This window comes from Eleginops maclovinus, chromosome 18, assembly GCF_036324505.1.
Source record: "Eleginops maclovinus isolate JMC-PN-2008 ecotype Puerto Natales chromosome 18, JC_Emac_rtc_rv5, whole genome shotgun sequence".
NCBI classification, from domain to species: Eukaryota; Metazoa; Chordata; class Actinopteri; order Perciformes; family Eleginopidae; genus Eleginops; species Eleginops maclovinus.
The window spans coordinates 4437581-4464831 of NC_086366.1; the positions used below are offsets into that span (position 1 = coordinate 4437581).

Below are 27251 nucleotides of genomic sequence, written 5' to 3' on the forward strand. Positions count from 1 at the left end.
TTATAATAAATAATCCAAACAATTAAACAAACTGTTTTAGTTTCTGCTTTATAGTGATTTCATTTGTTGTTTCGAGAAAAAAAAGTGAAAGCTTTTTTAAACCAAAAATTAAATATCCACTCGTTTTTGGTTTTTGAATTTCCTTTTATGAATGAAAATCCAATGACCAAAACCTACACTGACCTTTGCGACACGTTTATCTCGACTTGAACTGTGTGTGCTGCTCTTTGACCGTGTAGTTGATTTATAAAACAAGACCGACGCTTCAGAAAACCAGAAGTGTTTCCGGGACACATTAAAGAGTAGCATGCAGGGGAACATAAACACATATATACACACCTGACAGAAAATGGAGGCAGTGAGGAGGTTGCAGGCAGACTGGAGGTATCCCACTGCTCTGCTGTGTATTTATGGGTTCTTCAGCACAGTGAAACCCCTGGAGCCTTTCCTCATCCCCTACTTAACCGGACCGGACAAGAACCTGACAACAGCACAGGTAAAACAGACAAATCACTTCAGCAAATCAGATTTGATTTCTTCTCTGTAAGCTGTTCTCTTCTGTAGGCTTTAAGCGTGAATCTATATCTCAAATGTTTGCTTAAAAGGTTGCACAATGATTAATCAAAAAAGGTTCTTAACTGTAATTTGCATTGCTCTGCTAAAATGTCATAGTGATAACGTTTCGTACTTGCATGAATTACATTTACATGTTAAATCATTACAAAGTTGGCCCCAGCCGTGGCGCACCTGACTGGGGCACCTGCACCGCACGCTGGCGACCCGGGTTCGAGTCCCGACCCGTGGTCCCTTCCGGGTCCCTTCCGGATCCCACCCCGACTCTCTCCCCCACCCTCCTGTCACTCTCCACTGTCCTATCCGATTGAAGCCCCCAAAAAATAACTTAAGTTTAAAAAAAAATCATTACAAAGTTGGTGAAAGACTTAAGTACGCTTTCATTGCTTGATTGATACCAAACAGCATCATAAAACCTTTGATTTAGCTATGTACAGATCATGATGACATTTATCTACGGTGTTTCCTCATCAGGTCAACAACCAGATCTTCCCGGTGTGGACGTACTCGTACCTCTCGGTGCTGGTGCCGGTGTTCCTGCTGACTGACTGGCTGCGCTACAAGCCGGTGGTGGTGTTCCAGTGCCTCTCCCTCTTCACCACCACGGCCATGTTGCTCTGGCTCAGGAGTGTCGCAGCCATGCAGGCCATGCAGTTCTTCTACGGGGTGGTGACAGCCAGCGAGGTGGCCTACTTCTCCTACATCTACAGGTCATTCACAAAGAGCAGAGCAAGACACCGACACTGGCAACACTCGCTATTGGCTAGCGCTCCAACACATTGTACGTGATAGGCTAAGGGGCGGGACATCTCTAAGTGGTTGACAAAATGACAACAGAGAAAGCCAGCTAACCAATCAGAGCAGACTGGGCTCTGGTTTCAGACAGAGGGTGAAAAGAGGTGCTGCAGCACAGACAGTATGAGAAAAATAAAGAGCTTTTTGAACATTAAAGCATGGAGACATGTCCCAGCAAAGGCACTAAATACTAATATGAACCTAAAAATGAGCATCATACCGTCTTTAAATACAAGTTTCACTTATTTTTACTAAAATGTAATGCTACGTTTACTTCTAGTGCACTACATCAGGTCGGCTAAATGTTGTACTACTCTACTTTTGGCTAAATTTGACAGTTTTAGTTTAGCTTTTTAGATAAAGATATTACAATTATAACAAGTGATAGACTTGAACATCAAGATGAAACCACTGAAATAACTGTTGAAGGTACAAAGAGATAAAACCATAAAACATTACACAAAAATTAAGTGGTAAACATGAATTATGTGCATTTCAGACAGTAAAATGCTAATTGATGCAACAATATTTAAAATCCAATCATGTCAGATATATAATGTATCACATACGGAGATCGTTTTCTTCAGAATGTGTACTTTTAATACTTTAAGTACATTTTGCTGATGACTTGTAATGGAGTGTCTTCACATCAATCCATTACTTTTACTCAAGAAAACGACCTGAATACTTGATGGGATAGACATGTGATTTTGCATTTCTTCATTACAGTGTGGTGGACCTGAAGAGGTACAGGAAGGCCACCTCTTACTGCCGCAGTGTCCAGCTGCTGGGCTACACCGCGGGCTCCGTGCTGGGCCAGCTGCTGGTCAGCTTCCAGCTCATGTCCTACGACAACATCCTGGTGTTCACTCTAGTTCTCACCTCCATCGCTCTCCCCGTGGCCTGCCTCCTGCCGATGCCACAGCAGAGCATGTTTTTCCACAGGCGTAAATCAGGGACCGAGGGGATAAGGACGCATGGAGATGGGACTGTGGATTCAACAGAACTCTCACAGGGAGCAAATGTCTCCCTGGAAGAACCAAGAGAGGAAAAGGTAGAGAAAGAAGCAGGAGAAGGAGTTGATGACATTGAGGTTGGTGCAAGAAGCTGCAGCCAAGTCCTCCTCCAGCTGTGGAGGGACTTCTACCAGTGCTACTCCTCCAGACAGCTGCTCTACTGGTCAGTATGGTGGGCAATGGCTACCTGCGGCTATAACCAGACTGTCAACTATGTGCAGGTCAGTTGTAAAAGCAACACGAACAAAGATGTTCAGCAGCACACCCGCTTGGTTTGCATTGAGAGCCCTTTAAAAGGAGCGTTAATATGCTCTTTTTCAGGTTCATATTTGTATGTTGTGCCTCTACTGAATGATCACAGGTGCTGTGGGAGCATGTGCAGCCTTCTCAAAATGTCAGCATCTACAACGGAGGCGTCGAGGCATTGTCCAACCTGTTAAGTATGCAACATCCAGCAGTGGGGAAATATTCAGATCCTTTACTTACATCAAATTCTAAGACCATAACAAGTAGAAATCCATAATTGATCACAGTACCTCAGTGAGAGTTTGACCAGGAAAATGTATTTGAGGTATTAAGAATAAAAGTACAACAACAACTAAAAAGGTAAAGGAAAGCATCAAATAGAGCTATAACATGGTTTACACATAAATGAGGTAAACAATTATCAAACTCGCTTTCAACTCGTTGTCCTAGGTACCTAAATATAATGTTTGATAGGTTTAATCATTAAAACATAATATGTATCAGTTCTTTACCGTTTTGTGTGTAAAAGTCTGAATGTCTAAAGTAATAAAGCTATAGAACAAATGTAGTGAAGTACAAGGTAGTTTTCCCTTTGTACAGAGAGAAAAAACTCAAGTAAAATACCAGTATCTAAAATGTGTACTTCCCACCACTGGCAACATCGTATTAAAGTCTCCAGTGCAAAATGGACTAAGAAAGGACTAAAAAGAACACAGAAAATCTTCTATTTTATCATATATTTGATAACAGAAATGGCTTTGGTGCAATATCAAACCTCAGTGCTTTTTAAATAGTCATCCCCATGATACAACCAGATGGATGTTTTGCAGGTGCAGCCACAGTGTACGGTATCGGCTTCGTAGAGGTGAGATGGGATCAGTGGGGGGAGCTGGCTCTCGGGGGTTTTTCTGGACTCGGAGCCGCAGCACTCTTCCTCATGACCTTCATCGGAAACATCTGGGTCTGCTACGGCGGATACATCCTATTCAAGTGCCTGTACACGCTGCTGATAACAATAGCCATGTGAGAGTTGCCTTAAAAAAAAGCGAGTTTATTATTGCAACACAGGGAAACGTGCATTTAGGTAACAATCCTTCTCTTTTAGGTACCAAATTGCAGCTGATCTGACGACGGAGAGGTACGCTCTGGTGTTCGGAGTGAACAACTTTGGAGCACTGGCTCTGCAGACCATCATCACGTCAGTGGTGGTGGACAGTAGCGGGCTGGGCCTTAGCATCATTCCTCAGGTGAGGAGTCGGATCAGAAATGTCAGAGTCAGGTGTTCTGCAGATGAAGTGATGGTATGTTGGTTTTTTTTGCAGTTCACCATATACGCCAGCTACTTCTCCCTCATCGCTGTCGTTTTCTCACTCCGAGGACTTTTCACCGTTTGGAGGAGCGACAGAGAGTCCACCGCTGCTGTCCAAAATGAACCTCCGGACTGTGACCAACACACATTCTGAACACATGGGAGCTTACATTTAAACGCTTCAAATTACTGACCGCAACACCATGAATATGAATCCTTTTATATATACAAAACAAATGTACAAGATTCTCCATACATCAATATAAATGAATGGTTTGGTCATTTCTTATTTAAAATTCATTTTAATATATATACTGTATATATTTACACATTAACTTAAAATTCTCTAAAGCAAGTGGTTTTCAGCCCAGCAGCCATTCTCGACTGGATTTCAGAAGCTTCGTGCCCCGAGGCTCTGTCAGCAGGAGGGGGCGGCAGAGACCCCGGCCCGTCCCTGACTCAGCAGACACTTATTTATCTCTCGCCAACAGAACAGGCTTTGTTTTTTTTCTTAAGGGAGAACTACGGTGGCCCACAGGTGCAAACAACGCATATAACGAACCGACACATTTCCATTAGGAGGAACGCGCTGCAGCTTCAGTGCAATTATAAAAAAACAAACGTGCCAAAAACATATACAAATAAAGAAACATGTTCGACACCTCTAACACAAAGACTATTGCAGATCTGCTGTAAGCTAGCTAGCTAACGGCTAACAGTCATTTACAGATACATCTTTCACTGTCAGTATGTCTATGTTTTACTTTTAAGTTTGGTTTTATTTAATATGTAATTTCATGTGGATATTTGTTTACTTTCTATTTTTTTATGTGCAATGTCTTGTTTACATGCTGCTGTGACGAAGACATTTTCCCAAATTAGGATCAATGTAGCAAATCTTTCAAAGATACTGACAAAAAACACTAATAATTATGAAGCAGACTAACTCTGCCAACAGTGACAGTTGGCAAACTTTATAATCCCCGAAAGTCAACAACTGCTCCGCTCCTAGCTGTGTGTGTCACTTTTCAGTGTCCCCCCCCCCCCAAACAGTGTCGGTTGTGTTTTGAGCTTCTTGCAGTGTTTCGTTTATGCAGCACTTTTGGTAAACACTGGTAAAGACGTTCCTTCATCTGCATGTGTTTTGGCATATTTGTGTTTTAGATTTGCTTAGTTTTTGAAGTTGCGTTTCTCCTAATGGAAGTGCTTTGGACCGCTGTGGCACGTTTGCACCTGTCGGCCACCGTAGCCAACAGTTTACCTAAAAAGGAACCCGCACAATTACACAGTTGGTTGTTCACAAATACAGTAAGTGGCAGTACCCATAAACTTACCAAGAAGCAACAGATCTGTCCGAACAAATCTTGTGTGTTAGATACAAATACTGATATGCACAAAAGCGCTAAAAGAAAAATGAATATGTACAAAATTGCAGCATAACGAATGGGATATACTGTTACAATAACTTAGTTTTCAGCCAGTTTGATTATACATTGTGTTTCAGTAGAGGCCAGGCCAGTTCACAGGTCAAATAGAGAAAGAGGGGACCGTCCTCTCCCTCTGCACACACACCATCACTTTGTTTTGTAGCCATGGACAGTGTCAGCATGATGGTCTGTCACAGCGGTTCACTTGTGACAAACTGCGATAGAAAATACAAATCCTTACAAACATTGTGTTTAAAGCTACTTGTGAAACAAACAGTGCAAGAGGTGCAAGCGCGCCGGTTGTTGACCCTGTAGTGGAGCGGATGTGAGGGATCGCTATAAGAAGGGGTTTGTTGAAGACCCTCCTGCTGGATACTGTGTCGATGGACCCGCACCCTGGAAGGTCAAAGGGGATACACACAATCAGAAAAGACGACTAATATTGAGAGGGTGAAAATAAATCCACATCCAGTTATATAAAAAGGGAGCGTCCTCCTTAGCAACGGTCTGCTAGCGAATAATATCAGACCTCGGAAATTTCCAAATTGACCAATCAAAATAGAGTACTTGTTTTTGGGATTATTTCCAGCTTTTATCCGAAACAAAACAATTTAACAGACTATTTACTTGTGTCCCCGTTTCAGAGGGGTGTGTGTATACAGATTTACTGCAGTGTGCTCTTTACGCATTTATAATTAATAATATAATTTAAAACTAAAATGTAGCATTCATTTGACAGCCCTAGTTGTTTGTAAAAAATAATAATAATCCATTTTATTTATAGAGCGCTTTTCTGAATACTCAAGACACTATACGGAGGTAAAATTCATCAAAACATAATTAACACACACTTAAAATGTGTAAAGCATGACTTTAAATTACAGATTAAAAGCAGTTTTGAAAAGGTGAGTTTTGATTTGTGAAATGCTCTATTCAAATGTAATGAATAAATATAGGTAACTGCCTCATCTCCATCAACCATAGCCTATGCTAAAGAGACAGAGGTCCCTTCGTTCTACTGAAGAACTAATTAAACTACTTCGTTTCAACGAGAAATAAAGATGTCTTACTAACCAGGAAGGGGTTGCTTGAGATCATAGGTCCAGACATTGTTTGTCCGAATGGAGCCGCAACAGGCTTGGCCTGGCCGAAGGATGCAAATCCTCCACCTGAAACACATGATCATTTAGAAGAGGCATGGCACGTTTATCTATACAGAAATGAACAACTTCACGAGAAAATACAGCCAAGAGAAAACAAATCAAAACAAGATAAAAAGACAGGAACAAAATCCAAGCATAACAGTGTGAGACTATAGGGGTTTTATTGAATGAGAAGGCAGCGGCAAAAAGAAAAGTCTCTATTTTAAAGAAGTGAGATGAGCAGTTTTCTGGGAGTTTGCTCCAGATATTTGGAGCATAATAACTGAACGCTGCTTCTCCATGTTTGGTTTTGACACTGGAATCCTTTACTCGTGTTTAAGGAAACAAACCTTATTGAATGGTGACATTTTAAATTGATGAAGGTGCAATAATGTCAGAAGTTGTTACGGACATCTCTACATCTACAGGATGAACACAGTAACACACACCGTTGGGCTGCTGGGGGTACGCCGGAGGCTGTGGGAAGGGGGCCTGCCCGGGGAAGGGCTGCTGGAACGTTCCACTGAAGCTGGTGGGAAGGTTGAAGGCTGCAGGATTCCCAAATCCAGCTGGCATGCTCATGGAGCCTGTGCCGAAAGATGCTGCAACAAAGCAGGACAGTCAGTCTACAGGCATTTTACTACTTAGGCCTAAAAAATGTATAATTTCATTTAAAAACAATAACATTTCAAAGCACACACCTGCCTGTGACTGAACTCAGGACGAGGCACACATTACACAATCTAAATATGAAGAAGTTATTATGACGCACCGTTTGTTAGGAGGCAAAGCACTCTCTACTCTTTTAGTAAACTTTAATGAGTGAGGATGAATATAATAATGTCTTCAAACGCAGCAGTGAGTTTAAGCCTGTTGCTAACTGACTAAAGGAAAAGGTTGAGGCACATGTCGTGACAATTTTAAGTCAAAATGACATAATACTCTCTGTATAAAACTAATTATGGCTGTTTAAGTAGCAGAATTAAGCGTAAACTCAGATTTAAGCATCCTAAAACCAACTAGTTTGTTTCATCACGTATTTATTCTGAGATTGCATCAGCAAGGTGCAGGAGAGCAAAAAGGGAAGCAGTGAGCACACGTGAACCTACCATAGGTGGGGGGGTAACCCTGCCTGTGAATAACCCCCATCAGGCCTGTGCAGCATGCCAAGAGCAATCAGAGAGAAAACTGAAACTCTGCTGCTGCTGGAACTCTCAAATCTCTGGCACACACACCACTGATAATGAAATACGTTTTCAGCACGTTTTTTATCTTAAATATTTCCCTGATCGGTTGCCTCTGTTCCAAAAGGATTTGATCTTCAATATTGAAGCATGAATTAGATTGTGATTGTGTTGCATTGCACCCCGGAGAAACACACACAAACACACCTGCTGCAGCTGCTGCCGCCGCCGCTGCCGCCATGTGGGCCGTCCTGCCGTTGCTCTGGAAGGGGTTGGTGGGAGGGGCTGCCGGGGCGGCTACAAACGGATTGGTTGACTGAGCTGTTGGAGAGAGGCACCAGGTCACCAAACATGTACAGAGAGGGAAACTGAACAATAAAGTGCACGCCAACTGGTTAAAGCAATGATTCACAGGGAAGATACTTCGCAAGATCCCTAACATGTAAATTGATTTGGATTCAGATGTCAGCTAAATAACATGTCATGTAAAACATATGATGCCCCACTGATTACATTAAGACTGTATTTAACTAATATGCTTAAACCCTGCACCTTATCCGTTTATGCTTCAAGCCTGGCTCCTTATCTGTAAATATTTAACTTCTATTAATAAAAAGGTTTGGGACCTTATTATGCAACAACTTTGATACTGAAACCTAATATGTGGAAATCCCGTCACCTCACTTCACTGCTAAGAGTAGATGAACTGCATTTTGTTGTGAAATGACAATAAAGTTTAATCTAATCTGAACATGTCCACTGTCAGTGCTCTGAAGTCCAGCACAAAGGATCTCTCATTGGTGACTTTTCTACCTTGGTGTCCATCAGCAATAAAAGCTTTCTTTACAGAATGGAACCACAGATTAAATTCTTCATTCTGTTGTCGGCATCACATAAACCCATGCCACCCATATCACACTTTACCCCCACCTGGGATTGCCACTTGTTTCCAAATCAACTTTGATGACACATTTCAATTTGGAGAACGATCATCACAAACCATCAGTAAACAGCATGTAGGACCCCTCACCTCCAAAACCCTGAACCATGCCAGGCAGGCCCTGCTGTGCTTGTGATGCGGACATCCCAGTCTCTGTGCCAAACACACTCCTGCAGAGAAACAAACGCAACACATATTAGTTTATCAGAAGAGCAGCGACAACAAACACCGGAGACCACTGATGGATGGGAGTGTGGAATAAATTAACCTCAAACTAAAAAAGGATTTATTTGTAGGTTATGTTTGGTCCAGACTCTAGCAGGGGATGTACTGCAGTGTGTGTGTGTGTGTGTGTTTTGTGCTGACTCACCCTTTTGAGGCGCTGCCGGGGTTGTAAACACTGGTGGGAGGGACTGGGGGGCCGAACACAGTGTCCAGCTCAGCCAGAGCAGCGTAGCGGTCGCCCCCTGAAGACACTGCTGGCTGCCTCTGAGGCGGACCCCCCACACCTGCTGACGCCGAGCCCCCCCCAGCAGGAAGACCAGCTCCTGCAAGAGAAGCAAAAGACAACAGAGCCCGGTTCAATCTACCTCAACGGATAAAAGGAGTTTAAACCTAATTGTAAAGACACAGAAAGAGAGGTCCGGAGATAGCTGCCATACTGAACCTATTAAAGATACCGGGAGATAAATGATCAGCATTAGAATTTAGAGCAAAGGAATACAATATCGAGCTCCAGCCCAGTTCATTTCAGAGTAATGAAACATATGTACAACAGGGAGGTGTTTCCACCATGTGCTGTGGCTGGTTGAGATTCAGCAGCACTGAGCCTTGGATTAGCCCAAATTTAAGTGATACAGAAGAAGGCGTTTGCTAGAAAACCTAAATCAGCCTCTTTATGATAGAATCTAGGTCTGTCCCTGCACTGGGAAGAAGAATCAAAGAGATATAAATCTATGAAAGCTGTTTTTTTTAGTTGAGTCTACTTCTGTTTTTTGGTCCACTTCTGTCCCTACTCTTGGTCTATGAAACTAGTCAGGAGAGGTTTACCTTGCTCTGTTTTGGCAGAGCTTAACACGTTATCCAGGTCAGTCAGGGCTGCGTATTTATCATCAGGGTAGCTAGTACTCTGCACAGCTTCTCTGCCAGCTGCTGTGGAGTTACTCGGGGTGGAGGAACTGAAGGATCCAAAGTCAGCGCTACACGATTTTGGGAAGTTGTCAAAATTTGCAAAACTGGCATTTGCTAGTCCCCCTGAGGCGCTACCTGCATGAGAGAAAGAGATTAAAAAGTCATAAAGGGGGCCTGGATTGTTCTTTCTTTTGAGTAACAGCACCAACAGGGTGGAGAGGGGTAGAAGAAGCTGCATGGAGGGAGAGTTGTGGAGGAGTAAGCTTCAGTATCTAGTGGGTAGATGTATAAAACATGTCCTCTGCAACACTGCACGATGCTAGCTCATTAGCATATGAAACTGAGGAACGCATAAAAATCATTCATAAAGAGAGGCATATCAGCTGAAGTTCACCATTATTAGGAACTTCTAGAATTCTACCACTCAATATTTGGGTAATTATAGGTCTTATGTTTGACGCCAGGACTGAATCATGACTGATTTTATATCTTAACCTCATCAAAATTGCACTATGGACTGGTGCAATATAAGTGCAAGATCTGGTGAAGCAAAGGATCCTCTTTTTGTATTTTTTATATGAATAACGTGTTTAAAATCATAATTTCATAGCAAAATCATCATGCAAAAATAGTCACAATTCATTATTTTCTCCAATTGGTGCAGCCGTACCGCTGACACTGGTTTTTTATGTTTGAAAATGCCCCTTTTGTCACTGCATAAAAAGAGCAAGCCTTGAGAGGGAAATGAGGGCATTCACAGGGAGCAAGAATGCATAGGGATCTGATCAAGGTCCTGAACTGACAGCAAGTTGTCGTGTGGAAGTTAACATGGACGCCACTTAAGTCAGCGTTTATGTTTTTGGTGAGCTGATGACAAAAATATGAGGACAAAGAGAGGCAGATTTTGAGTTATGGCTTTCTGTGGAGCAATGGCTGCTGCTTCTGTACGGAGGCGTGTGAGGAGGTGGAGTCTGGACAGGAAGCCTGAGAGAGCTGGCAGGTGAAAATCTGAGTTTCTCTAACATACCAAGTAATCAGTTAGAGTGAATCGATTTGCTTGGAATGCAACAAGAGGATTGATACACCACAACATACCACAGCAAGACAAAAAGATATTGGAAACTGGGGCAAAACAGAGCGAGCTTGCACACAGCCTATAGAGTGGTGCAGTGATGACGTATTTTTGAAGGTGACTCTCCATCGACCAAAAATAATGGGATTTGCGAGTATTGCAGAAAATATGTTCCTTAAGTTACCAAGAAAGATTTGTTCAGCAGGATAATTTCCGCATACTGCATTCTTGAATCGTAAATGCAATCTCTAGAAGTAAAAAGCTATCGTAAGGCTAATACAAATTAAATCACAGTCACCACCGCTAAGCTAAAGGCGGCTAATGGTTGGCACGCTGACATAGGCTGTCTTTTTATGACACATGGAAGCCTCAGACATTCAGAAGTGGGGTATTTACTGACCTATTTCATGCTGTAGAAAAAAACATGTTCAAATATATGAAGGTTGTGTCTCCGTAGACCTTATTTCAGGCTTCTAACCACACATGTACAAAAAAACGTGTGCTAAAATGCTAATTTTGGGGTTTTATGACTCATTCCTGCACCACTCTTTCCTTTGTTATCCTAAAGTTGAGGGAAGGCTTTTTTAGGTAATGACACTGAAACCATCACACCATTAGACTAAACTGAACCAGCAGTTTTCGAAAAGGTGTTAATCAATTACAGATAGAACAGACCTCAAGGGTTCTTGTGTTTTACAATTATAGTGCAAATTAGTTTGTGTTAATGTCTGTTCTGTTTGAATCTCTTCCATTCTGTCTGTTCCCCACAGTGGTTGACTATAATGACAGCTTATTGTCGGCAGTGATTCAGAGTTACAGACACAAAAAGAGCCACATGCGGAGACACACATCACAGCCGGAGAGGAGGATCAGAGCGACTACACATCAGATGTTGTGAAAAAAGGGTGAAAGCTGTTAGGAGGTCAAGCCCAGAGAGAGAGACTTACTGTGTGCAACCTGGAGAGGCAGGGCAGGGGCAAACTCACCCATACTGCGACTGGATGAGAGCACAGTGAATGCTGGCAGCCCAAAATATAAGATGGGGGGGGGGAGAAATGGGGCAATGTGCAAGACAGGGCGGAGAAACAAAAAGAAAAAAGACGTCAACTAAAAGATTAGAAAGCATGAAGTCAAAGCAAATCAATGGCTACTGACGCAGAGGGTGATAAATAAACACGAGATAGTATGAACAGCTTAGGTCGATCGCTCAGTGAGGGAGTGTGTGTGAGAAGGGATTATCTCACAGAGCCACGAGACAGAGAGCGAGAGAGAGGCTGTTATCCATCAAGCAATAGGCATACTAAAGAGATCGCACTGCAGCTCCACACGAAGAGTTAATGCCGTATATCTCCAGCAGAGGGCGCTGTTGCACACTACATGTAGCTGAGAGGAGGGTGTGTGTGTGTGTGTGTGTGTGTGTGTCAGAGGAGGTTCAGGTGAAGAGTTGTGACTGCTGAGCAAACATTGACATGAAAGAAGAAAGGCTTGGAGGCAAACATGGACCAGAACGACGAACACAGAGAAATCGTGGACAACAGTTTGCAGTCTTATATTTTTTGAAACCACAGAATACAAATGCCTGATTTAAAGAGGACCTATTCTGCACATTTTATGTTCATATTTGTATGTTGTACCTCTAATGGGACATATCTCCATGCTTTAATGTTCAGAAAGCTCTTTATTTTTCTCATACTGCCTGTGCTGCAGCACCTCTTTTCACCCTCTGTCTGAAACCAGAGTCCAGTCTGCTCTGATTGGTTAGCTGGCCGGCTCTGTTGTGATTGGAGAACCACTTAGAGATGTCCCTTCCTTAGCCTATTGCGTTAAGTGTGTTGGAGCGCTAACAAACAGAAGCACGAGTGTTACATTGTGATGTCACTTTAGCACCTTTGGGATTTTATTGACATGCACACAAACCTATATGACACACTATAGGAAAGGGAAAACCCAAAAAGCTTAGTAAGGCCTGTTTAACTGGTGACTCTGCTCTGGAGTTGCAAATATTTCCACTAATGTTAAGCTCCTAAAATGTATTTATGAAATCCTTTAGGGACATAAGCAGTTTGGCTAGAGTACTACAACAGTCAAAACTGGGGTCCAGTATCCATATTATATTCATAATGAGTGTGTCTAACACGGAATCCAATCTGTGGTGTGAAGAGAGGTCACCTTGTATAGTTTTGAATGTCTTACTTTTGTGTTATCAATGAACCTACTATGGGAATAATTATAATTTCCTCTGCAAATTATCTTCTGATTGCCCAACATTCAGTTTTAAAGGGTAGTACTTCACTAGATTCATGCTTCATAAAAAGTGGGTTTGCTGTTTACATTTCACCAAGTGAGTAACCTGGACTCACCCAGCAGTTATCAATGTCAAATTAAGCTTTTTTTTAAAGTGGGTCAAAATAGTGATATGCTACAAGTGGTGCTTAGAGCAAACGCTTCTAATCTGTCTGCAGTCGAGAGCACAGAACACTTTAAAATGTGACACCAGATGGCTGAACAGCACACAGGTTAGGGGAGCAGATGGTATGCATTACAACAAGTAAACACAAATGGCAACGTGACATGAAATGACTTTGTGTTAGCCTATGTGTACATTCTCAAAGACATGCATGTGTATAATTATAGAAGTGAATGTGTTAGTGTGAGAGTGATGAGTGTGTGTGTAATGTGTCCAGTGAAGGGAGCTTGCTCTACCTGTATTTGAGGGATGGAATTGGGCTTGTGGTGCTGAGGGGAAGCCACCTGTGGACCCAGATGCGCTCCCGAACGCATCAAAATTAGCAAAGTTTGCATTTGCGTTGGCACTCTGTGCAGCTGAGGGGGGGGGGGGGTCAGGATGAGGATCAGACAGACAGATGAAGAAAAAAAAAACACAATGAGAGGAATGCAACGGATGACATCATAACCGAATGGATTCATGCATGTCATGACAAACGGCATGGATGACAAATGTAATGGATTAAGTGCTGATGTGAAAGACAATCACAGAGTGGTGCCACATGACTGTGAAAAGCGGCTTTAGAGGCGGGCGAGATGGTTGGATGTTCACCCCCTCATTAAATACAGCCTATAACACTGTGTGTGTGTGTGTGTGTGTGTGTGTGTGTGTGTGTGTGTGTGTGTGTGTGTGTGTGTGTGGCACTAAACACAGACGTACAGTTGTGCTTGTGTTTGCTTTGTGGGGATTCCACTTGTGTTGCAGCATTTAGGATGAGTCTTTATGGCTCTTTTATTGGGAAATGAGAGGACATTATCCTGCGAGAGAAAACATCTCTAGGTACAGGCATTAGTAACCATGGAGATGTGCCCGTCCATAGCACCTCCGACACTATTCAATACTGTATGACGTTTTGTGATTGTAAAATTGAACAGTTTCAGCATCTGGAACCTCTGCCAGAGTCTATAGGAGGCGATGGATCGGTCAGCATTCTGGTGTCTATTTAAACAGCTGAGGCTTTTTAAATGAAATTGATCGGATATATTATTCACATGTTTTTCAAAATGTTCTGCACAGAAAAAGGAAACCCTGCCTACAGTCACATAAGGAAATTTGATTAGCTTCCTTCTGAATTTTATTAAAATGTTATTCAAAAGATTGAATAAACACAATAACTTGTGTTTACTAACTCTTCAATAAGAAGAAACCACAACTTGCTTTAAGCTCTTATTGGCACGTAATTGTTTAAAGGGGCCCTATTATGATCATTTTCAGGTTTCATATTAGTATGTTGTGCCTCTCCATGCTTTAATGTTCAAAAAGCTCTTTATTTTTCTCATACTGCCTGTGCTGCAGCACCTCTTTTCACCCTCTGTCTGAAACCAGAGCCCAGTCTGCTCTGATTGGCCATCTAGCCAGCTCTGTTGTGATTGGTCAACCACTTAGAAATGCCCTGCCCCTTAGGCTATCACGTACAATGTGTTGGAGTGCTAGCTAATAGAAGTGCAAGAGTTAGATTGTGATGTCACTATGTTAGGAAGTAAACAAAGGAGGAGGGGGGAGTGTGTGGAGAAAACTCCCTCTGGAGAGAACTTTGGGATTATAGCGTTTGTAGACCATTTACATGCACAAAAACCTTTATAACACACTACAGGAAACGGGGGGGAAAGCAAAATCAGGCCTCTTTAAAATAATGTGACAACTTCCACATTTCAAAAGGAAAACCCAATCCTAAATTATTGCTCAACTCCCTGTCGCAGCAGCTTTGTGTGAGTTAGTGGTCTGTTCCTTACTTGTGTGGCTGTTGAAATGTGCAAAGTTAGCAAAACTGGAGCTGGCGGCGGCGTTCATGTTGGGCGGGGCAGCAAAGATGTCTCCACCCAGGTCGCTGAGGAGGTCAAACCTCTTGTCGTGGAACTGCTGCTGCTGCTGCTGCTGCTGCTGCTGGCTCTGTCCACGGCTCACCACTGGAGACTGGTGCAGATAAGAGATGTTAGAGAGCTAAAAAGATGTAGATGTTTCAGTATGAATAAAGGTGTACTTGAACACGTTTTCAAGGGGTATGCATTCATATAAAAAGCAATGGGAAGGAAAGATGAAATCAGTGTCAGTGGGAACATTTAGACATTGAAAACAGGAAGAAACCTTTAAAAATGTAAAAAAATCAAAGTTGTTTTTAATTAATTTGTCAGATGTCACCAGCCCTTCATTTGTTTCTGACAGCAGCAACAAATCCACTTAAATCTCACCTGGTTAGGGGGGGTGTTCTTGTTGAGGTGTAGGGAGGGGGCAGACTCCCCCAGCAGGGATTTGAGTGGTCTGACCTCGGGGGTGCTGCTGGTGCTGCTGTTGGAGGAGCCGGAGGCATGGACGGAGGCCACGGACTTGGCCTGCTCTGGAGGAACGTACCTGGGAAAGATGGGGAGGGTTACTTTAAAAATGTACTCTAGTTACCTATTAAAAAAAAGCATAAAAATACAAGTAATAATTACTTTCTGTTGCTCTTGGATTACGTCAATATCAAATGCACTATGATTTAGATGGATTTGACCTTATACTATAAATGTAAAACAACAGAACAATGTCTCCATAGAAAAGAAGAAACCAAGATATTATAGGAACAAAAATGTGTCCTCTACTCAGATGTTATTTGTATGAAAGCCTGCCCTTCATTAAGCATATTCAGTAGTCTACACACCAACAATGAAGTGAGCACATACTACAGTTTAAAAAAGCAGAAATGAAATCTGAGCTGACGGAAAATTCTGTTTTAGTTTAACACTACAGTTAAGTTCACACTCACTATTTTATGAACCTTCTGAATTAAAAACAGGACAAATGAACCAAAGAAAGAGAAAACCATAAAGCAGATTCTGATTCACAAGATAACAAGATATGACATGACCGAGTGTTTCCAAAATAAGGCTGTGTTCAGTCTTGTTAAGCATTTTGCAAATCCAGGAAATGATCATTTGGTTGGAGATGTGGTTCACAGCCAGCAGCCAGGTCAGTGTTACAGGGGAATGGTCCATGTGAAAAGTCAAAACTGCAGGAAATGGTTTCATGTTGAGACACGCCCGCTCATTACTCCAGCGCCAGAGAACGAACAGTCAGAGCTCACAGAGGAAGAACTGCCTCAACAAATATGTGTGATAATCTAATGTATATTGGAACAGTCTAATTGCAGAAACCACTTCTGAAGTATTTGCTTTGATGAGCAATCCCTACTTTGCATTTGACAGGCATGACAGGCCCTTGTTTGACTACCATTTGAAATAACTGCTCTCAGTCACAACTGTGCTAAACCTCATCCATATTTCAGAACAATCATAACCCTGAGCAACAAGATCTTACACATAAAGCAGCTTGACTGTTGTGACCTACATTGTGTGTGCATTCAATACAGGCTCTCTGGTGTGTACTGTAGCTGGGGGCTCAATGCTACGAGCTGCCTGTGAGACAAAGAGCAGCTACGTGTCCGCGCAGTGCCAGAGAGGATCGCTCATATCTCCCACTGCCAGCTCGTAAAACTGACTTACCATCTCTTTTTCTCGTATTTCTCCTGAAGAAACTCCTTGACCTTCTGCGGTTCTCTGAAGTCTGGTATCGAGGTGCTTCTGTCATCATAGAGGCTGAGCCAGATCCGTTTACACACCTGGAGCAAACACAGGGTGGAAGAACCAGTGAGTTTTATGGTAGAATATGACTGTGCAAGCCTGTCAACATTCATACTTAACCATTAAATCGTTAGGGAGAAAGTGGGAGAAAGAATTCAGAAGGTATGCCACGGATAAACACAGATTACATAGTTAATCATCCATGGAGTAGGAAGGGGCTGCAGTTTACCATTATTTCAATTATTGATTCATTTTCTAGACTAACCTGTGAGGTGTTTGGTCGATAAAATGTCACGCCCAGTTTCTCAACGTTTAAGAAATATGTGTTTAAATGTGTTGTTTTTCCAGCCCAACACCCAAAAGACGTTTAGTTGAATATGAACTGAACTATAAGTCCCGCCCCCAGCTCCACACATCCATGGCTGTCCTTGTAGACATCTGTATGAATTGTTATAAATAAGATATTGATATTTAAATAAGGGCGAAAAATATGATTTGTGAGGTCACAGTGAACTTTGATAACCAAAATGTCTTCAGGAGGTTTTGCTTAATTTAAAGATATTACATTTACCATAATAAAACAAAGGAGCAGAACATCTTTATATTTAAGAGGCAAAAAACTGCATTTTCCCAAAAAACTTGCATGAAAAATGAGACTTAAAATAATAAAAAGAATCCCCCGCTATTTAGGAACTTCCCCGCCTCTGTTGCTGATTGGCCGGATTAGTGTTGTGCCGCTCTGCCTGTTTGTCTTAGAATCAGGGCTAATGGACAGGCAACAGGCCGTGAAGAAATACTTGATTGAATTGCCAAAAGGTGTATTTGATTAGAATCGCTGACTCTACCTTGATTTCAACAGAGCGTTCATTTATACATTTCCAAGTTTCACTTTGCAAATCAGATAAGGTGGTCCATTACAGGTGAATGAGTGTTTACGTGGTGCCTGCACAAACACATTTCTTGGCCCCATGATTGGAAACACATGCTCGACACAGCTCTTGTAGGTAAAACCTGTCCCAAGTCTAACCTTTCTTTGGCCTTTGGGTTTTTTGAAAGCATTCCTAAAGTATTTGCCTAATCCTCTAAAGACAGATTTATAAGCTTCATGCGTGTGTGTATAGGGTGCTGCATTGTAAATGAGGCTATGGTGCTGCAGGAGGTGGCTCTTGTGTTGTGTATAAGCTGTTGTTATTTCTTTAGCTGGATTTGCTGAACATGCAAGCTTAGTTTTTAATTAGTAAAATGTGCAAATGCTGAAAATATGAAAGCTGTGTGTCAAGCGCTCCCTGAGGAGAGACAAATGGCAAACTGAGGCCGGTAATATTTATACAGCAGACATAAAGAACGTATGCATCAGCTTCAACCTTGAGTCTCCTGCCACGCCAGCTTTTAATAGGCTGATCTCCCCAGGTGGCAGCGCTCTAATTTTATACTCCGTTTACCAGAAATGACCCGTGAATGAGCATGCACTCGGGTTCCTGTGTGGAGGACGCATTTGTGGTGCTACTCCAGTATGTATTTTATGCGTCACATGTTTGGGTGATTAAGTTCAATGCACCTTTTAATAGCAAGGCTGAAATTGAAATGGGAAATATGTGAGCAAGCAATTGACTACTTTTAATCCACAGAGCAACGAAAGATCCTCGTGAGTTTCTCGGTCTGATGAAAGCGTGTCAGGTAATTCACTCCAGTTCTGGTAAAGTCTCCACCAACAAATATCTGGGTCGTGTTCGGCTTTCTTCGCCGGCTTGTCAATAACTTTCTTTTCTTCACTATGTCCACAAATTCTGCTGCACACATGCTCACCTGCACTTTGCTTTCATCTGTGATCGTCCACCTTTTTTCTTTCACTTGGATTAGGACTTTTACCTTTGTTGTTCTTTTCTGATTGCCTTTAAAGCGTTTTTTGAGCACTGGGGAAATCTCTAAATCAATATGATGTATTCCTGTTCTTTGTCTTCTTGTTGAGGGTGGACAGGTAGCATACAATGAATATTAACAGGGGTCTGATGCTGGCCTGTGAAGCTCAACCAAGCAGCTGTAAAGCAAAACAAGAACACTAAATGTCTGAACAGAGCTGCAGGGTTGCATCACAACTCACTGTGGAGAAACCTTCCACATCAGTCTTTGGGGTAAAGGTTACTATAAAACATAGATTAAAACAGCCTTATGAAGACAAAACACTCACACGATTGTGATGCTTTGCATATCTTTAAAGGAAGGAGAGCTGACCTCAACCTTAACAACAACAGGAAGTTCAATCCCCAGGTTTACCTCATTGCCGTGTTTCTGTAAGAACTCGATTTCCTGTTGCGTGAAGGTCGTCATGGAGATGGACTTGACTCTGTGCGGAGGGTTCAGTCCTCGTCTGTAGGTGGAGAAATTAATGAAAGGGTCAAGTTATTTTAAGACATCAGAGACACATTTCAGATCACACCTCTCTGGGTGAGGAGGTTTATTAAGTAACACACTGACTGGTTGGACAACATCGTGTGGCCCAATTCTGACAGAAGAATAAAGTGTATTTTTCAATAATACCTTAAGAGGGGCTTTGAGGGACAGGTCTTGAAGCCATATTATATTATATGGATGCACTTTATATATGTTTTACAGTCTTATCGGAATAGGAACCAGCTTACTTTATTTATCCTGAAAGAAAAGTGGGTTTCGTGACATTTGACGTAATGACATGAAATAATTCAAACTAATCATAAAAATATATAAACCTAAATTAAAGAAATGTGATTAAATCTAAATAAATTATTATTATTTTAACAAAATTAGGAAGTTAAATTGTAATGTACAATAAAAGCATTGAAAAGTATCTAAATATAAGCAGTTGAGAAAAACTGTGCACCTTGTGTTAGAATTTATAAACGATTTGACATTTTTTCCATTTTAAATGAATAAAATAAAGTCATATTTTATTAACATTAGGAAGGCAAATTAAAATGTCCATAAAAGATCAAATACAATTGAAAATATGTTTATAACCATAAGCATTTAAAGTAAAACTGTGCACTTTGTACAACAATATATAGTATAACAATAGGTATACCTGTGCTACTATACTATGGTAAGGCCAACGTGGATTTAGACTCACGTCTCGCATAAAAAGGCCCCAATTATTACCCCCGTCTAATAATGGAAGGTTTATCTTCAGGTTTAGTTAGGGTGAGGTATTGTGAAGCGCTCTTTCCTACATTTAATTAATTTCTTTTGTGCTTGCCTAGCTTGAAACTCTCCAAGGTTGTGTGGTGGAGGAGTAATCCAGAAATAATTTAGAAAAAGAAAAGAAATGTCGAAAGTGACTTCACTCCTCACGGCCACAATTTGTTGCAGAGCTCCTGATAAACTCCTGATCCAGATCCAGACTGAGTGTGTTGTATTACAAGGACAACCACCAACTGGGAGTGTCATTAGCTCTGTATTAAACAGCATTCCCGATAGGCTGAACAACCATTTGCTTTTTTCTCTTTTCATGTGGTGACATCTTACGGCACCTTTGGCCTGTCCTCAAGGCAGGAGTACCGTGTCACCCCCTTTGAGAACTACTTTTCTAGGAAATGGGATCCACAGTGTCACAATTACAAACACAATGTAATACACAGAAACGAGTTCGGTCCTAAAGGCGTTGAAATACGAGACGAGATGCTGAATTATTCACTGCCGTTAGCCCCTACAGCACATGCTCTCATCTCTACCCTTTCCTTACACATGCAGCGAACAGCTGACTGGTACACACCGTGTTACACACCAGTGCGTCAGTTCACAGTGAAAAAACCAACAGAGGAAACAGGTGTGTACAATGACAGGAGCATTCATGCTTTTACAGGAAACATTCTATATGTCGCTTTCTTATAATGCAGTAGATCAATGGCAGCGTATGGCTATTTCTACAGACAGACCTAAATAACTGGTTATGCCGCAAGGACTCCATAAACATATTGGAAAACACTTTAATGACAGTGCTTTCATACAATATAAATATACAGTTATTTACTTACTGGTCCTACCATTGAAATAAAATAAATGGTAAACAAAACAAAAAAATCAACGTAAGTCAATTTAATGACATTTCAAATTAAAACATTCAAAATAAATGTTACATAGGGAAGAGCATCAGGGTCACATCGGATGTGTGTTTCTGTCTGAAAGGGATTCTTTTTTTGGAGTTCTAAGAAAAAAAGTCGGAATTCTGAGAAGAAAAAAATCGGATTCTTAGGAAAAAAAGTCGGAATTCTGAGATAAAAAGGGCAGATCAAAGTCTTATTTCTGAGAAAAATGTGATATCAGAACTCAAAACTGAATTTCACATTGTGTTCAGATCTCAAAAAGAATTTCCCATAGGGCCCCGGATCCCCTTCTGTAGTTACAGGCGTAGGTGGAGTGTTGCTTAAGTGTTCAATGTCAGAAGCAAATGTATAAAAAGTATCTGAACAAAAACAGAACCCAGTAACTCTGTGTTTTTTAGTTCAAATGTGTGTAGAGAGTCTAATGTAGAGCCATGGAGATTAATGTAGGTCAGATACAAGGAGAAAGCTCCATCGCCTCAAGGTCTAGATTTGATGACAGCATCTCTCCCAGTTTTTCTATAAAAGGATTTTTTTGTTGATTATATAATGTATTCTAATTAACTGTGGCAATGAAATAAAACTACAAGGGCACAGCACAGACATCTGCAAGGGCAAAATGTCGTATTGCAATTCTAATAAAGGACATTTTTATTAAGTATATTTGAGTATCTGCCCTTTAATTTGAAACCACTGCAAAATTAAAGGGTTTTATTTGGGGAAATCCTGCCTAGAAAACAAATGAAAACCGGCCCAGATGAGTTCAACACATATTTTCTGTGTACCTTGTTTCTTTGACAATCTTTCCCCATCTTTTCAAAGTCTTATCCACAAGCAGGCGTTGCAAAAAGGGACTCATCCTATTATCAGGGTGGCTTTTCATCCAGCTGCTGCAGTGCACAATATAACTGTCAGCTGATTCATGTGTGCTGGATTCAAGTCTGGTACTGAGCCCAGCAACACAATGTTATGGTCCAACAGTCCCACACACTCTGTTGCCAAAACAAGCCTTTTAATTGTGACAGGTTCAGTGACAGCAGACTTTAAATATCAACAGCGATTATTAATTAGGTAAAATACAGAATGTTTAAAATGGTGTCTGACATCACAACGCTGTACCAACGGCTGTAACGATTTCATTGAACCTCTGCTCAGACCTTGGTGCCAAGTTAATGTATTTTCAGATCCTGTCTACTGGGGAGCAAAGTGTATCAGAAAATAGTATCACATGTTGCACCGTAAAATAATTATGACCTCGCCGCTACTGAATTTTAGACCAGCTCAGCCGGCAAAACTCATTTGCATACTGGTAGAGCTCCAGGGTGAGAGAAACTGGCAACAGATGAGAGAGGCTATGCTTCACTTTGCTGAATAACTATCTACAAAAACATTATTTTACACCATCGACCGCAACTTAAAGCGACCCTGTTACACTCATATTTGTATTTCATCCCTCTACTGGGACATGTCTCCATGCTTTAATGTTCAAAAAGCTCTTTACTTTTCCATACTGCCTGTGCTGCAGCACCTCAAGTCACCCTCTGTCTGAAACCAGAGCCCAGTCTGCTCTGATTGGTTAGCTGGCCGACTGTTTGGTTTGGTCAACCACTTAGAAATGTCTCGCCCCTTAGCCTAGCACGTACGTACAATGAGTTGGAGCGCTAGCCAACAGAAGAGCCAGTGTCACTATGTTACAGATGTAAACAAAAGAAGTCCAGTGGAAGCAGGGGGGGGGGGGGGGGGGGGGGCAGGGATTCTAGCTTTAGCAGACCATTTACATGCATACAAACTATAACACACTACAAGGAAGGGAAAACCTCAAGCAGCATATTAGGGCCCCTTTAAGTTAGTCCCTTTTACAACAGAATGCCATTTTTTAAGTAGAATTTGTCACTATCAAATCAGCATTCACGCCAGATAAACGACCTTCAGTGTATCAGCCAACAGACCTTTAGACACCACACCCCCCCTCCCTGCTTGAGTCATGTCACTGCTGGCGCCCTGCTTACTTAATAATACTTAGTTCAAGAGGGGCGCCTTCCTGCTGTGGGCAACTCTCCAGAAAGAGACATTGTGAGTGGTGTTCCTCCTGGGCAGGCCTCCACCTTGATAAGGAATGTGTTTACATAGCGGATTCCAACTCCACCCATTAAACAACCACAACTATGGGTGGGGGGGGTAAGTTGTTTTGTGGTAAGCTTTAGTTGTGACCCTGCTATCACCCCTTGACATTTAAACACTGCAAAGAATATGAAGAGAGAAAGACAAACCACTAAATTAAAATCCCTTAACAGTTGAATGTCCTGTTTAAGACTGCGTATGAATCAGCAACAATCCTGAGATTCATAAAAGAGCTGGTATTCAAGACTGTAACCAAAACAAAACATCAAGTCTAAGCATGAACTCTTCGCTCGCATTGCCTTTGCAACACTAGAGGTAAGAGTAAAGAGAACGGCAGAAGACAGTGAACTCTCTGCCACTTCCTGCGGCACATAAAAACAAATGCTGCTGATGTAGCAGCGCAGTGGGGCCAAACCATTTCCTGAGCCTACAATCACACCGGGTTTCCTGAAACATCAGTCACACGGTCACACTCTGCTTCTTTCAACAATTCAACACAAAGTGTATTGACTTCATAAAAAGAGAGTGTGAAAGACAACAGGGGATTGTGATCTGAAGCTATTAAAGAACTCATTTAACTCTCTTTACAGACTTTAATACCACAGGGTGAGCAGATGGGGAAATTCACAGTGGAGTCCCCCCCCAACAGAATCAGCAAACACACAACCAATGTGATTCTTTTCAACGCCACGGAAAATAACCTTCATGTTGAGCGGACACAGCTGAAACTGTTTGTACAGATTAAGGTCACAGAGCAAGTCAAACAGGGGCTTTATCTTATGCAAAGTCTCAAAAACAAATAGCGTAGTATTTCTGTTCCTGTGCTGACTAATACAACTAAAAAAGGTCATCAGTGGGTAAGCTACATATTCTTTCCCTTTCCCCCTGCAACATTATTAGAATAACCATTCGTCGGAAATGGAAGGTGATTTCCATAAAGCATTTAGAGGGCAAGCTGCTGACTGTGTGAATGAGCAGAACAGGATGGAGAGAGGAACAGATTATTGAGTTACCTGCTAATTGTCCACCGCTAATTCACTGTTATTAAATGTACTCAACTGCAAAGGCTTATGATTTGTAGTTTATGACGTAAACCAAGGTAAACTCTTAGGGAGGAAAGATGGCAAAAAGAGGACTTTAATACACTAATGATTGTGTAAACTAGACCTCATGGGTCCTGTCTTTGTTGCAAGACAGGTGTACAGGTGGAAAACAGAGCTGTGTGGTTTCAGCACTTCATGTCGGAGTGCATCATTTGGTTTCCTGACAAGCAATTGATGCACTACCAAGAAAAAGCAGTATAATCCTCAAGAGTCTGCAGGGGATGCACAGATTAGCAAAATATCATGCAATAACCATAATGTAAGGCTAGTATTCACTTTTTAATTGTGTCAGTTGAAAAAGACGACAATCCTTCTGAAAATGCGTCATCAATCACATATACCGTAAAAACATTAACTTTTGAACATCCAATAAGAAGACAGCTATACTGAATTGGGATATCTTTGGAGGCATAAGAAGAAATGGATTGGAATTCTCCACTAATCCCAAATCCAGAGCTACAGATGCTTGGTTACACAACTGCACAGCCACGCTTTGAGTCAGACACACACTTCCTAAAGTCAAAACATCCACTGAGGCCACACAGACACTATCAAAGCTGAGCTGCTGAAATGAGTGCATTGGCACACAACAGATCTTGGGGTCAGCCAGGTTTTAAAAAGTATTGTTGGGGTTTGTGTCTGTCAGATATAATCTAGGAATAGATTACATGACCAAATGCGATTGATGATGACAATACTGGTGTTGCATTATCTGCAGCATCTCCATGTCAGGGTCCTTTCCCACGCCCCAGTTGCTACCATCATTTCACATAAAGCAACGTGAACACTTTATTGAAATCAAACTGATCGTATCTGTTTATAATGACCAGTGGCGGGAAGAACATTTACTCAAGCTAGTACTATTTTCACATACTTCTACTCTTACGTTGTGGAACATTTATTGTACTTTTAACTCCACTACATTTATTTAACACTCATAGTTGCATATAAAACATTTTAAAATGATATAATGCAGTATGTTACTACAAATATAAATGTATTAAAAAATGAGAAATCACTTATTACTCTAAAATATCTAATACTTTCAAAACAGCCTTGGTGCATAATGGGTACGTTCACTTTTGATGCTTTAAGTCTATTTAGCCGGCAAAACTTTCACTTCTAATTAATAATTTTCAGACAAAAATAGTTCTACTTTTACTCAAGTAAAGGATCTACTTCCACTACTGGTAATAAAAAACGTACATAAATCCCTGTTTAATAATCAGGCCATTTAAAAGTGTGACGTCATGCTTGTGTCTCGGTATGCTGGGGATTTGGGCCATCAGAACTAAATCAATTAGCTCCGTCACAAGGCGGTGCCTCTAAACGTTGCCAGGCAGCAACTGGTAGCGGCAGCTGGCTACTGGCTTATCTTTAGAACCTAGCTTGCAAGTGTCACATAAGTTCACCGGCCATCATTGGAAGCTAAAGTTAGCTAGCATCCAGAGGTGGAAGAAGTACTCAGATCTTGGACTTAAAGTAGAAATACCAGAGTGTAGAAATACTCTGTTACAAGTGAAAGTCCTGCATTGGAAATGTTCCTAATAATTAGCATTACAAAAAACGTTAAATAGTCATTCTGCAGATTGGCCCATTTCAGAATAATATATAATCTTTTTTTTTAAATTCTAATTATTGAAGCTAGTGAAGGTACAGCTAGTTTCGAGGACTTTTTATACTGCAGAGGTGCTTTTCAAATTTGACTACAGGTGTTGATTATATTTCATATCATTAATACATATCTGTCAGATAACATATACTTTAATGATCCCAACTTGGGACATGGTTTCGTCACAGCAGCATAGATAAGACATTGCACATGAATTAGAGGTAAATAAAGTACAATATAAAATAAAATAATAAATATAAAACAATTAATAATATATATATATATATATTTTTTAAAGGTATGACATAATTGTAGTGGAGTTGAAGTAAAAAGTAGCAACAAAAACAAATGGAACACTTAAGTTAAATACTAGTACCTCAAAATTGTACTGAAGTACAGTACTTGAGGGTATCTACTTACTTACTTTTCACCACTGTTAGCATATAGTCGTGGTTGCTACATTAGCGTGCTAACACTGACACATCCCTGCACCCCGCCCAACACATCAGACAATGTCAAGACAGATAAACTCTCACTGCTGGATACCTCTCTACCGTTAGCTCTGTGGCTAACAGGCTTCCGTATGGAGCTGAAGCTACCAATATCGTGTGCTGCGCCATGTCTAAAGCTAAGGTCACTTGTAACTTACAGGATGCCGGAGCAGGAGGTGCACACGAAGGATGCCACAGTCATGTTGGCATAGGTTGGGCCGCGCTGGTCGCAGTCAAAGCACTTTCTGTTGGGAGGCAAACTCGTCATTTCTCTCAGCATCTTCAGGTGTTTCTCCTCCTGTTTTCGTTTCGCACTCGCCGCCATGGTTAGGGGATATTACAGCAGCAGGGGCTCAATAAAACCCGGGGAGGGGAGACAAGGAGGGTCAGCTAGAGCTAAAACAAAGGGCTGGTGCTTTTTAAAACGGTTGCCGGCCCGTGATAAAGGCAGAGAGGGAATGGGTTGGGGGGGCCTCGCGTCTCCTCCTTCGAATAAGGAGAGTTTGAGGCGTTGGATTGGGCGACACTAACGGAACAAGATGATTCCGGGCGTCAACTTCCGGTTGCTTTTTAATCCCGTTATACAGAGCACACTACTTCGGTTTTTGGGGGCAGGGCTTTTAATTGACGTGGTTACTTTCCCATATTTTGTTATATTCCAACACATTTTCATAGAGTCTGTGTTCATGAAGCCTATTATATTTAAATGGAGCGTTATTACTTCGTAGTGGTCTACAACTACAATGTCACTCTATTATAATGTGTTGCGTGGCAAGTGGGGACCACTTCTATTACGATTTCGTGTTTACATTTTCGTTTCTGTACATACTTTAAGGTTATTAGGTAAAACAAATAGTCTATGTTAAAGCACACGAGGAATTTTGAATGTAAAACGGAAGGTTAGAAAAAGGGATGTTAACTATCTTCTCTGTTAAATGTCTCTTTGGTTGTAA

General features: G+C 41.4%; 2 protein-coding genes across 6 annotated transcripts; one reads left to right on the forward strand and one right to left on the reverse strand.

The window, feature by feature from the left end:
* Window positions 1-289: 289 nt before the first annotated feature.
* slc19a3a (solute carrier family 19 member 3a) lies at window positions 290-4272 on the forward strand. 2 transcript variants are annotated; one of them, XM_063907811.1, is made up of 7 exons: window positions 290-496; window positions 1048-1283; window positions 2098-2605; window positions 2746-2824; window positions 3461-3653; window positions 3736-3877; window positions 3953-4272. In XM_063907811.1, the coding sequence occupies exons 1-7, from the start codon at window positions 350-352 to the stop codon at window positions 4091-4093; spliced, it is 1446 nt and encodes a 481-aa protein (XP_063763881.1). In that variant the 5' UTR covers window positions 290-349; the 3' UTR covers window positions 4094-4272. The 2 variants fall into 2 exon arrangements, with proteins under 2 accessions (XP_063763881.1, XP_063763880.1); XM_063907810.1 differs by having other exon boundaries at window positions 3736-4272.
* agfg1a (ArfGAP with FG repeats 1a) lies at window positions 4154-26800 on the reverse strand. 4 transcript variants are annotated; one of them, XM_063907805.1, is made up of 14 exons: window positions 26457-26800; window positions 19173-19266; window positions 16821-16936; window positions 15531-15690; window positions 15075-15255; window positions 13539-13658; window positions 11783-11854; window positions 9683-9898; window positions 9003-9180; window positions 8723-8802; window positions 7900-8013; window positions 6958-7110; window positions 6441-6535; window positions 4154-5762 (listed from the first exon to the last, which is right to left on the reverse strand). In XM_063907805.1, exons 1-14 carry the CDS (start codon window positions 26621-26623, stop codon window positions 5703-5705), a joined length of 1806 nt encoding a protein of 601 aa, XP_063763875.1. In that variant the 5' UTR covers window positions 26624-26800; the 3' UTR covers window positions 4154-5702. The 4 variants fall into 4 exon arrangements, with proteins under 4 accessions (XP_063763875.1, XP_063763876.1, XP_063763877.1 ...); XM_063907806.1 differs by lacking the exon at window positions 11783-11854; XM_063907807.1 differs by lacking the exons at window positions 9683-9898; window positions 11783-11854.
* Window positions 26801-27251: the final 451 nt, after the last annotated feature.